This window comes from Emydura macquarii, unplaced genomic scaffold (assembly GCF_026122565.2).
Source record: "Emydura macquarii macquarii isolate MOO-44397 ecotype Brisbane River unplaced genomic scaffold, CSIRO-AGI_Emac_v2 contig_1477, whole genome shotgun sequence".
Lineage (NCBI taxonomy): Eukaryota > Metazoa > Chordata > Testudines > Chelidae > Emydura > Emydura macquarii.
In genome coordinates, this window is record NW_027131614.1 from 16116057 (window position 1) to 16129773 (window position 13717).

The 13717-nt window shown below is 37.2% G+C and overlaps 1 protein-coding gene across 12 annotated transcripts in view; it reads left to right on the forward strand.

The window, feature by feature from the left end:
• Positions 1-13717, forward strand: part of ASPH (aspartate beta-hydroxylase) — a 208870-nt gene that overhangs the window by 132229 nt on the left and 62924 nt on the right. For all 12 annotated transcript variants that reach the window (XR_010920875.1, XM_067553710.1, XM_067553706.1 and 9 more), the window contains one exon: positions 11868-11956. Coding sequence is in view for 11 of the 12 variants with exons in the window: in XM_067553710.1 (XP_067409811.1) it covers positions 11868-11956 (89 nt within the window). In the remaining variant the exon portion in view is untranslated. The remainder of the gene's footprint in view (positions 1-11867; positions 11957-13717) is intronic.

Here is a 13717-nt window from a genome sequence, read left to right on the forward strand (position 1 = left end):
TGGTTACCCTTAATATCTTTTCAGTTTAGCCTTTGCGTCTTTGAAAATAGGACTGTAGTGTTCACAGTATTAGTACAATAGTAAACTTAGGCTTAAAACAATATTAAGTTACAAAACTAAATGGGAAGCTTTTAAGGCTGACTGCTGTAAATATCTGTTGATCATTTCTTTCTCTCTTTCTTGAATGAGTAACAAGTGCCCAGATCAGTAGCGGGAGGGCATTCCAGAGACACAGATCCTTACAGAAAATGTCCTGCTAGCCACCCTCTCTCTATTATATTGAGGAGCATCTAGCATCGATGCCTCCAATGATCACAACTGTGGCAATGCAACATGGGAAGAGACCTATAAAATCACAAGGAGCAGCCTTTGTCTCATTGTAGGCAGACCTGACAATTGATTAAAAACACAATTAATACTTTCAAACAACAATAGAAAATCCAAGCTCCAGCAGCCCCACAAAATCTAACAAATAACTTAAAGGAGCTGTCCAAAGGTAAATAAATTGTCAGCTGCACACCTTTCCTATACAATACCACTCTAAGCAGCATTTTCCTTCTCAATTACTCTCTCAAAAATGCAGTGTACTCTGAAGGTAAATAGATCAGGTCTGTTTCAGGTGAAATGCTGCTAAGGCAAGAATCTCTTATGGAGAACACTTTTGTACATGGGGAGGGCTGCTTTCTCTCTCATTTTCTGGCCTTGCCAGCTGTAGCAAAACAACTTCCCCTTTGTCAGAATGGGATATTCACACTAAATCTCTTTTGTGTGTCTTTTCCTGTGCTATGGAGGTCCCTACAGCTTGTTGCCCTCCTCTCTCCTCCTGGCCATGCCATAGTCTGTGTTTAACTTATTGCCCTCATCTGTCATTCTCATTTTTGTTTCTCATTTAGTGCAGGAAAAACACCTTTTATGCCTTTTCAAGCACCTGGATCTGTTGGAAATCCTTCAGGACACACACACTAATGTTTTGTTTCTCAATGATCTCAAGAAGGGCAAGAAGACCACTAAATTACTAGTGGTGGAGTTTCTGTGCAACAAAGTACTTGAAGGCAGATAATAAGCCTCCCCCTATGTAGGATGTGAGAATATTTTGCTAGAGCAATATCAACAACTTGGGTGGAGTGGTCTGGACACATGTTTATACAGTAGGTAAAAAAGCACACTAGGGAACTTTTAATACACAGTAACAGGGTCCATGTGGACATTTAGTGCGTGGCATGCTTGATCTCTGTAGATTTACATTCCAGCTTGCTGTGCACAGTTTGTCTAGACATGCCCCTAGGAGTAGGGAATATTACCTGTGTATATGGCACCAGTCAGGCTATGCCTGGAATATTATGTCCAGTTCTATTATTCACTCTTCAAAAAGGATGTGGACAAATTTGGAAAGGATTCAGAAAAGAGGTACAGTAAAGATTCAAGGTCTAGAAAACCTGGCATACAGTGAGAGAGACTGAAGAAGCTCAATTTAGTTAATTTATCAAGAGAAAGTTAAGAGGTGGCTTGATCACGCTCATCAGTAATTACATAGGAAGAAATTTCCGATGTCTCTTCAGTCTAGCAGAAAAAGGTATAATGAGATCCAATGGCTGACAACTCTTTTGTCCCTGGGGCTACAGCTGGGACAAAGTGCTCCTATGGCCCACGGGGCTGCGGGGGGGTAGGGGGCAGAGTCTCTCTCTCCCCACTGTGGCCCAGGGCTGGAGAAATGCTGTTAGCTCCTGCCATGGCCCCAGGGCTGGATGAGCTATCTCCTGCCCCCCCTACCCCCCGACTCGCTATAACGAACCCCTGGCTATACCGAACAAATGGCTTGGATCTCCAGGGGTTTGTTATATCGAGGGTTGACCGTAGTAACTATTCTAGGATTATTAATAGTGATGTTTAATTATCTTCCAGTTCCTTCTAATGTCCTCTCTTGGAACTTTACATGGGCAATTTAAATCAAGGGATAAAATAATGTGTCCCATAAGGAAAAAACCCTCTTCTCTTGATCCTGCTATATTGTGCTGCCGGTATCTTGCACTTTAATTGAACTTGTCAAAAGATATGATCAGTGAAAGTATTGACATTATAAATTGTTGATTGAATCCAGAGTATAAAAGGCCCATTAAAAGTAACTTGCCAAAACCCAAACCATACAATGTTTCTTTACATAAAAATAAGATATACATTATTCATCAAGATTAATCACAACTTACTTTATCTGATTTTGATCAATAAAAATAAAGCCTTCCTCTAGTGACTCTCTCTCTCTAATTGTTTCAAGGTCAATAATGTAATATCTTTAAGAAAACATTGATATTTCTTTAATCTTGTTACAATGGTTAACTGATATTTTGGTTCTAATGAAATTTCCTACATCGGTGTGAACACATTTTTCAGTAAAGATAACGAGGATTTAAGGTTATGTATGTTGGGTTTTGTTTTGTTTTTTTGAAAGGGCCAGGGGGAATCCATGTAATCCATGCCGCAATTTGTTCTGTCAAATACATTGTGTTAGACTTCAAGTAAGTTCAAATTTGGATGGTTTTTGGCCATCGGCTAACTACCATTGTTAACTGCACATCATAAGTCTGTTAGCAGAATTAAGTATTTCATTCTTTTGATGTACTTGTTACAAGAAAATAATTTAGGATTGAATAATTCATTAATGTTTTACCCCGATTTCAAGCCTTTCATTCCACTCAATTATACTTGAGTGTATAGCAACCTGATTATTGCTTGAGCATATATCTGGAAATACTTGACAATTTTATTCAACCATTATACTATATTTCACTATATTAAGATGTCCTTAGGTACTTATTTCACTATATTAAGATGTCCTTAGGTACTTTCCTTGTAAAAATATTAAAAACAACTGGCTACACTCCACAGTTAAATGTTTAGGAAGTGATTATATTTTCATTGTAATTATGTGCATAAAACTAAAATGGAAGTCACAACATAACTTGCTCTACAGTGATTTATTTGCCTCTGATCATGTACTCTCTGTGATTGGTAGAGGAAATGGCAGAGCTGCTTTCAATGAGATCATTTGGCTGATAGACATCTATTTTGAACCATTCTGGGTATAAAATGTTGCCAATCCTTTTATTGCTGGCAGCAACACCAACAGTTAAGTTTGACTTTCCATTATAAGGCACTGTTATTAATTGCTTATAACTTTGCTAAACTTAATACATTATGGCAGAAATTTTTCATTCTGGATATATGTGTGGGGCTACATTTTTGGGACATTTCAGCTAAAATGGTTCAGCTGTTTCTAAGAATGGTTATAGGAAAAATTAAGTTTTTCCAGTGTTAAAAAAAGACACAACCATTTTGTTGAGACATTCTAGTGCCTCCAGGCTTTAGAACAAGGTCTTGAAATTAGGCATGGTGTGAGGAGGGTTCTGGTGTCAAGGATGTGCCTTTTGCCATCCTCATGAAAATTTGGTCAAATTATGAAATGCCAATTGGCACATGCTCAATAGAGACTTGTTAGAGTTTGGCAGCTAAATTTTGTGAAGATGCCATCTGCACTGAGCCAAATGGCACATGTACCATCTCCACAGAGCAACTGAGTAGGTTCCAATTTAAGTCTGCAGGGACTGAGCAGGACTAATCCTAAATTTGCCGCTTCTTGCTGTCAAGGGCACTGTTGAGTGACTTACAAGACTTGAGAGCAATTAGACTCTTTCCTATACTCTCAATGCTTCCTCAACTGGTACCCAAGCAGTGTGCAGGAGGAAGAGGTAAAGTCTGATTGATTGGAATGAAGCAAGTGAAAATCGAAGGTGGGGAAGGATGAACAGGTGTAGACTGGGGTGGGCCAGGGCCAGAACACTGGGGGCCAGTGGTCTTCGGAGCAGGAGCTGGGATGGGTGACAAGCGGAAGTAGAGGGGTGCAGAAGATGAAGGGTGTAAGAACAAGAATTAAGGCTGCCTGTGCAACTATGACATTGGCACCCAAAATAAGCTAGCAACTATACAGATAGTATAGAAGGCACAGACAGCTCTTGTCCCCAAAGAGGTTATGACCTTAAAAAAAAACCCAAACAAACAAAAAAACCCACACCTCCGGGCACTGTAATCTTTCCTCATAAGTCAAACATTCCCTTTCCTTTAATCATTTTGTTACTTGCATTTCACACCAGATGATGCCTTTCTGGTATCAAAACCCAGTATTATTTTAGGTGTGGTGTGCACTCTACCTTTTATAAAGCGACTGTCACATCTCCTTTGTCCATGATAAGGTGCATTTCAACATACACCTCAAAATTGAATCGGCTAGTTTCTCAACACTGGTATGATCACTTTGAATTCTGTTTGCCCACTATAACCCCTAGTCTCTTTTGACTTTACCACTTTCCAAATATCTCACTGATTTGTCTAAACTATAAGAGACAACTTTGTGAGGAAGTTGGGTTATACTAGATCTTCTGTTGCTCATAGACTTTAACATCAGAAAGGACCATCATGATCATCTTGTTTGACCTTCTACACTGCAGGCCACAGAACTTCACCCACCAACTCCCGTAATAGACCCCTTACCTCTGGATGAGTTACTGAAGTCCTCAAATTATGGTTTAAAAAATTCCAGATACAATGAATCCACCATTTACAGTAGTTTAAACCTACAAGTGACCCATGACCATGCTGCAGAGAAATGCAACCACCTCCTCCCCATGCTCTCTCACCTTCCTCTGCAGCATGGGCCTACACATGAAACATTTAATTTTGAAACCAAAAGGATTTGTAGATAGTTTCCTATGAGATTGCTTCCTATACCTATTGTTTAACAGTGAAAATTGTTTCAGAGGGGTAAGAGGGGTTTATATGTCCACAACTCATTCTAGTAGTTCTATGACAGAGTAACAAACCTGATCCTATATCCAGGATCTTAATTAAACACCCTCTATACTGTTCTTGCAAGAACAGAGCGTGATATATAAACACATTATTATTTTTAGTACCTGAGCAGAGATGGAATATTAATCTCCTCAGTGGTCATGTGACTGCATTTGTTTAGGAAAGTTTTTGTTTTGTTTTGTTTTGTTTTTTTCCAGAAACCAGATTACTTAGCATCTCTCTAACGTCTAATTTAACAGATGTGACCTCATCTGTTAAAAGATTATTACACTAGAAGTAAGTTATGTATAATTTATTAAAATACCTCTAGAGGGAGACTACAGACTACATTTAATATACTGGAATACTTGATGGTTGCATTGAAAGCTCCCAGATGAATCCTACAGCATCTCAGTAAAACAGGACAATGAATATGATTGCCCTTTATGTAATGTTTATTGTGTCGTATTAGTTAGTGCCTCACAACTGAATAATATTTATGTTAACAGTTCATTTTCAGCTTTGCATATTGGTCTCCTGCTGGTATAGAGTTGATGTTTAATTTTAAGAGGAAACAAAATGGTACTATTTTGTTCAAACGTCAGAAAGGTTCTGCCAACCTTCATCTAAACCAGATGCCAAGGGAAAGAAAGGCTTACTTCTCTGAGAAAGATCATATTTGTCCAATTTACTATCTCTTCTGTGCTGTTCTTTGTTATATATACACATATACATTTTTTATATATAATATATATATATAATATAATATATATGTCTGATCTCTTCCTCCCTTCTCATATGTATGTGAACAGCACTGTCCTCCAATCAATGGAATATACTCCTTGTGTGGGGCAAACTGCCCCTTTCCCCCAAGAAATTAACCATTCCCATCCTCAGCAGATTTGAGAAGGGCAAGACCCAAAATACAACATAGCTACTGTGTATGTTAACATTAAGCCCTAGCCATGGGACCATGTAACTTCCTTCATTACTTATGGTAACCAGTTTCTTTGCAATTAGCTAGTCTTTCAATATGATCCTGATTCATGCTGTAAGAATTGAGAATTAAATTCTGAAAAGTCACTAGTGTACAAAGCTTTCTGCGTTTTTCGATATACAGAGTTCCAGTATCCAGAATTTTGTTAATTTTGGCTACAAATACCAAAAATAACTCCATAAAAAATACGCCAATTTTAAAATCTAGTCATATATTTGGAATCAAAAAGCAAATAATCATAAAGACATTAATGGGACACTAATTAATTTGGTTTCTGGAAAAAAAACACCCTCCCTAAACAAATGCAGAGTCACATGACCACTGAGGTGATCTACATTCCATCTCTTCTCAGATACTAAAATAATAATAATAATGTGATTATATATCACCCTCTGGTCTTGCAAGAACAGTATAGGGGGTGTTCAGTTAAGATCCTGGATATAGGAAAGGTTTGTTACTTAGTATCATAGAACTAGAATGAGTTGGTGACATACAAACCCCTCTCACCAAACAATCTAAAATCTGACTGGTTTTCTCACCAAAACAATTCTGTCATGAAAATACTTTGCTCAAGGCACATTTTTGGGGGTTTATGTGCCATAAAACTTTCTGGTTAGCAGGTTTAATCCTGAAGATAAAGAGAGGCATCATGATCCAGTTGGAATCAGGAGACCTGGTTTCTATTTGTGGCTCCACCCACTGACTTGCTGAATTGGGCAATTCACTTGGTCTTTGTGCATCTTCTTCCTTTCCAACCCTTTGTGTGTTTTGTCTATTTAAACGGTAAACTCTTTACAGCAGGGACTTTCTCTTACCATGTGTATTACAGCATCTAACACAATGGCTTTAATCTCAGTTGGGATCTTGAGATGCTACTGTAAGGCTAAATGTGGAGAAAACCTTCAAAAATTCTGTCCTGTAAAACACACAGGAATTCTTTGCATTCAAGCATTGCCAACTGTTTTGGGAGTAATCGTTCATTACTAGGATTCTGGCATCATCTCTCCAGCATATGGTGTTGGCCACTGCTGGAGGCAGGATTCTGGACTGGATGGTCCACCGATCTCATAGGGAATAACAATTCTATTGGTTCCGCTGGGTTCAAAATATGTGAATGTTTCGATCAAGACTTTATCATAGCTAAAACACTAATTTATATTTGTATGAAAATACAATAAACCTGTTCCTCTCCTGTCATAGATCAATACATAAGAGAGACATAGGAAGCCAGAATATCAATTTAGGCACATAGTAAAATGAAGATTGAATCAATCTTCTATAGGGAAGTGAACAAAAGAAATATAATTTCAGTATTAAAGAGCATTGCATTTTTCACTCAAAATATTCCCATATTCACTAGCATAGCATTTTAATTGTTCATATTGCATTGTGCCTTTAGATAATGCAATTTAAACGTGACTGGTAGAGGAAGAAGGTTCTGTTTGCATATTATGTAAAACATTCATAGGATCAGTTTGATTCTATCACTGTTACCTTCCTGAAGTACTTTCTTCTGTACTCAGCTACAAATGCTAAGTTTCAAAAGATGGGTTACAAAGAGACAATAAAATAGTTTGGAATGCAAAAACAATCTGTTAATGAGGTGAGATTTCATTTGTTTTATTCTCAATTCTGTTTGTTAGTAAATACTAAGTAGGAGCAAAATCTTTTAATATTTTGTATAGTTTTTCCCTTCTTACAAAGCAGTTTTTGAAATCCAATTAATCACCGTGTTGTATCAGGGATCAATAGGGCTAAAATAATTATAATAAATTTGTACTTCCTTAGTATCTTTCATCTAAGGATCTCAAAGCACTTACTATACCGCAAGTTTCATAGCAACCCTGTAAGAAGGGTAAGGGATACTTTACCCACTGTTTAAATATCACTACCTCTGAAATGAAATTTGACATTTCTTTAACAGTTCACAGTAATGCTACACAACAGTTCATAAAGGAAATATAAAAGAATACTCTCTCCATTTGAAAATTCAGGAGGAACTGAGGTCTGGAAAATGTAATTACTAGAGTTAAAATTTGGCCGAGACACAAGAGTGTTATACAAAAAGTGCCAAAGAATCTTTAATGTTCACAAATGATCTGGACTAGAGGTAGGTGAAACTTCTTTGGCTAATGGTTTATTCACAAAAAAAAAATGCAGTTTTGGATGACCCAAACTATTCACAAATTTGTGTTGAGTTCACTAAATAGATTCAACTGAACAGAAAATATTGGCATGTTTCAGAAATGTCTAAAGGAATGTTTCATTTCAACCCAATTTGAAAATTTTTATTTTTATTTTGGTTATTCTGACAAAAGCAAAACAGCAGGGGAGGAGGTGGCTGCCTCCCTCATAACCTTTAGCCCACTCACTTGGGATGTGGGAGGCTTGGGTTCAGTTCCCCCCGCTGCCTATTGGGTATAAGGGATTTGATTGTGGGTCTCCCACATTGCAGAGAAGTGTCTTAACTCCTGGGCTATGGGAAAGACCCACATCAGAATATCCCAATCTGTCTGCTTGAAGCTGATCCACTTTTTATAAATAATAAAATTGTCATTGGCACATGGATTTGATCTTGGGTCTTCCACATCCCGGGTAAATGCCTTAGCCATTGGGTAAAGATTGTAAGAGAGGCTGCCACCATCTCCTTCCTCTCCCATCCCCTTTTGTGAATCTGTCTCCTTTCCTTTTGTCAAAACACCTACAATTGAAACAAAAATTGAGTTTCTATCTGACCTAAAAATGTTTCAACTTCTTGATTCACCCAAAACAAAATTCTTTCAATTGTTTTCAGAATTGCCAGCAAACCAAGCAAACCATTATTCGCCTAGCTGTAGTCAAGACAGTGGTTTTACGTCTCATTCATAAGACAACAAATGTAGTTTATGGTGCCCACTTACCCAATGCAGGGTCATTGGTTTAGAGCAAAGGCCCCTACAGTGGGTCTCAGCAGGGCTGTAGGGGTTTGCCTGAGTAGAGATCATTGTAGAATCAGCACCCTAGAGAAAAAAGGTGATTCAGCAAATGGAACCTTTGCTACAGTTTTACAGTAATATTATTGTAATGTTAAACTTATACACATTGGGCAAAATTCTGTCCTCAGCCATTGGCAAAATGGTGTTTGTTTTTAACCTTACTGTTACAGGATAGCAATGGCCCCATAAGAGGGAAAAGCCCCGTACACCTGTGATGGGTCAGCTGACCTCCAGCTGGGCTCGAGAGGCCTTTTAGGAAAGAGACCAGGGGAGTCATAGGCCTGGCAAATCATGGCCTGTCAGGAAAGTAGCAGAATGAGCAGATTTGGGTCTCTCATTGCCAGTGCTCCCTGGGAATAGATCGACAGGCCAGAAGCCAGGAGGCCTGCATAGCAGGAGTCATCATCTCAGGAGCAAAAGGGGAGCCCAAGGGAGTGCCCCCCATGGTCACATACAAGAGGCAGGGCTATTGGAAAGACCCAGGAGGGTCTTGAGACTTTTATTAAGCCCACTGTGGATGGACATTGTTTGTTTCATGTGAGCGTCTGAACTCTAGTAAGGAATCCTGGATAGGTTTCGGGTTTGCCCCCAATCTGATGGACATCTGAGATTGACAAAGATCCTGGAGTCACGGAAGATGGTGGAGTCCAAACCTTTGGAGTTATAGTACTGAACTTTATTTTGTCATTTGAAGTGTCCATTTTAATAAATTACTTGATGACATAAATGTTATTAGCCTAAGATAACGTTGAATAAATATTCCTGAGGAAGCTTGAGAAGAGAAAACAGAGAGTGGGGGGCCTGCAGGGCCACTCCATGCCAGGAGGAGGTGTTCTGATGTGGCAACAGTATGGCATTTCCATGGACTATACATCAAAAAGTCTGTTGCTCTGAACACCTACACAGAAATATAATATTTCTTCTTCCTTTCATATCATTAATGATTTTATGTCTTGAGAGAAACAAAGAAATAATTAAATCTAATTTAAATTTTAAAAAATGAAGAATTATTATTAAATAAAAGCATGTACAACTGGTAGTTTTCTGTGCCAGAGAAGATATTTGTGTTAAATGAAATGCAAGAGCAAAGATTGTTTATATGTAGTACATATAAACAACTTGGAGAAAAATAATTATCATCTGCTGCTATATCCTTTACTAAGTACACATCAGTATTTTGTGTGTATGCTCACATTTAATACAACCAAATAGAAGACATTTTAGGAACAAAGAAAATAAATCAGAGACTGTGTCCTGGAAAGTTGGGATTCTGAAAAAGATTCAGGGGTCATGGTGGTTAACCAACTGAACATGAGTTTGCAGTTTGATGCTGTGGTTAAGAGAACTAATGCTATTCTTGGACGTATAAGGAGGGCATCATTAGGAGAAGGGAGGCAATATTAACTCTGTATACAAAGTTAGTGAGACCATTACTGGAATACTGCATCCAATCCTGATGTCCACGCTTCAAAAAGGATGTTTAAAAATTAAGAGGTTCAGAAAAGAGCTGCAGTAATGGTTCAAATTCTGGAAAACATGATAACAGTGAGAGAGTAAAGAAACCCAATTTATTTAAGGACATTAGAGCATGAGGTTGCATCCTTGGCCATCATGGCTAATAATTATTGATGGCTCTATCTTCCATAGACTACCTAATTCTTTTTTGAATTCAGTAATACTTTTGATGTTCATAAGTTCCAAAAGTTGACAGTGTGTTGTGTGTAGAAGTACTTCTTTATGTTAGTTTTAAACCTGCTGCCTATCAGTTTCATTGGATGATCCCTTGTGTAATGTGAAGGGATAAAAAAAACACTTCCATATTCCTTTTCCCCACATCATTCATGATTTTATAGACCTGTATCATATTGCCCTTTAGTCATCTCTTTTCTAAGCTGTCTTTTTAGTTTCTCCTTATATGGAAGCTGTCCCCTAATCATTTGGTTACCCTTCTTTGTACTTTTTCCAATTCTAATATATTTTTTCTGAGATGAAACAGCCAGCACACCATGCAGTATTCAAAGTGTGGGCATATCACGGATTTTTATAGTAGCATTATGGCATTTTCTGTCATACTATCTACCCCTTTCCTAATGTTTCCTAACATTCTGTTAGCTTTTTGACTGCCACTGCACATTGAGCAGATGTTTTCAGAGAATTATCCACGATGATTCCAAGATCTCTTTCTTGAGTTGTAAAAGCTAAGTTAGATGCCATCTGTTTGTATGCATAGTTGGGATGATTTTTTCCAACGTGCATTACTTTGCACTTATCAACATTGAATTTCATCTGCCATTGTGTCTCCCAGTCACCCAGTTTCATGAGATCCTTTTGTAACTCTTCGCAGTCAGCTTTGAACTTAACTGAGTAATTTTGTACTGTCTGCAAACTTTGCCACCTCACTATTCACTCCCTTTTCCAGATAATTTATGAATATTTAGTTTAATAATGAGTAAGTTAAGAGGTAACTTGATCATGGAGAGAAAATTCCTGATTGTAGAGGATTCTTTAACCTAACAGACAAAAACATAACAAGATCCCATAGCTAGAAGTTGAAGCTAGATAAATTCAAACTGAAAATAGGGTGCAAGTCTCTGATAGTGAGGGTAATTTGCTATTGGAAAAACTTATCAAGGGTTAAGATGGATTCTGCATCACAAGAAATCTGTAAATCACAGTGGGATTCAAATCCCAGTGGAATATAATTTCAGTGTGGGGACAATAAGTTTTTGTAGAATTTTTATGATTTCTAATGTGTATCTCTTGTTGCACTAATTATTGAAACCGTGTTTCCAATCAGAAAAGACTTTTTTATAAACAAGATGGTTAATTTTATGCTCAAAAGTCCATTTAGGTGAACAGTTATTCAATTTGTGTGCATAATCACAGGGTCTCATGTAAATATAGGTTTTTGTTGGCTTAATAAATGCTTGCCTATTTTTTCCCCAATATATTCTGAAACTATCTTATCGTCCTGCAGTTAAAGGAAACTTCCAAGCAAACACGTGTGAAAGTTCAGGGAAAGCCATAGTGATTTTGTTTTTTTCTTACTCTTCTAGCTAAGAAGAAGAAGAAACCAAAACTCTTAAACAAGTTTGATAAGACAATTAAAGCTGAACTGGATGCTGCAGAAAAGCTACGTAAAAAGGTAGGTTTGAATTCTGTTTCTCTTGGTTCTGTAAACTATGGCTATAAACTAACAGGCATAAAAATAACCTCCAAATAGGGATAATTAATTTTATATTTGTTTCTCGATAAGTCAGCTTTTTCTGTAACCAAGCATTTGACATTTGTGATTGTACTTCAATTTTCATTTTAGCTTTGTAATTCACCTTTCATCCTTTCAGATCATAATGTATGTTCTTTCATGTCTGTCATAGGCATTCACTGTGTTTTGTAAAATTTACATCTTAACCACTTACTGAATTTTGTAATTTTTTTAAATGTTCTCTTTATTGTTTGTCTTTCGGTGCCTATATAAAATATTTATTTTAAAAAATTGGTGGGACAATGAATATACAGACATCCTATATCCAGCTGCAAAAATAAATATATTCCTCTATCACTTCTTCAGGTAAAAACCTAAGTGAACAGACTAGCTTTACAAAACGCCCTGAACATCAATAAATTCTGGCTCTGTCTTACTAATGGGTACACAAAGCTCCAACCCCTCTGCTCACATGTTCAAACTGAATTATTGTTAGCAAAAGCACAGCAGCTGACCTCAGCTGTCTTTAAAGTGATTATGGAGATAGCAAATTCTCAAATAAATAGGATCATATGAGGGCTGATCAATGCTACAGCTGGTCAAAATCTATTTTAACTTTATTTTTATTGTTTTTGTGTAAAATATAAACACCTAATGAAACAAAAGATATATAGATACATGCACAAGATGGAAATACCACATGAATAACAAAATTCAATGTTCTTTATTTGTAAAACTCAGAAAAAAGAAACAAACCAAAACCAATCAACCAAACAAAAAAACTCAAAAAAACCTGAACCTGTAGAGATCTCACAGGGCATCAATTGTTAAAGTGACTAAATAGATACTTAAGTGAGAACATAACCTATCAGGGACTAATATATACTAAATTGCAAAAGTATGCAATAGTTTGATGTGTGACCAGATAGCCTCATATTTTTTCCAAGCATTCCTATTAGACTGTCATTTTTTTCCTTAATGCAGTACTAAAGAGCTCACTACACCAGTCTGAGGGAGGAATTGCAAAATTCCATTTTCTGAGAACTCTTTTGGCCACTAAATAGTTACTGCAATCCATTTCTTAATGTTAACTGGTAATACAAACTCATCCAGCACCCCTCATATACACAAGCTTGGAGAAGGAAAAATAGCAACACTTAAAAGTTTTTGAGAGAGTACTGAATATGGTGTTCCAGGATACATGCATTTTTTGACACACGTAAAGGATGTGTTAAAGGTTTGCTTGGGGCTGTTTGCATCTCCAATGTTCGCCGTGTGTTGCCAAGGTAGTCTTAAACAAACATCCTGGAGTCCCGTAATACCTATTATCTTGTTCAGGAAGAATCACAAGGTAAAAGAACTTGAAGTATCTTTCATATTAAGCCAGATATACTTCCAGGTTTCTGTTGTGATAGCAAGGCTAAGTTATTTTCCCCTTTTTTCTTTGAGACTGAGATTGAGAGAGAAATGCAAAACATTAAGCTACCTATAAGTAATTCCTACAAAGTAACTTTTCTTTCCATATTTCTTAACATGTTCTTCTAGGGGTGAGAGAGTTGAAACAGATCAATTGTACCCCATCCTTGAGCATAGCCGTTGAAAGAAGGAACTATGGCGCTGTGATAGCTGATATTTGTTGCATATGTAATCAAAGGATGCCACCCTATCATCTTGTATTATTTCTTTAATTACTGTTAATCC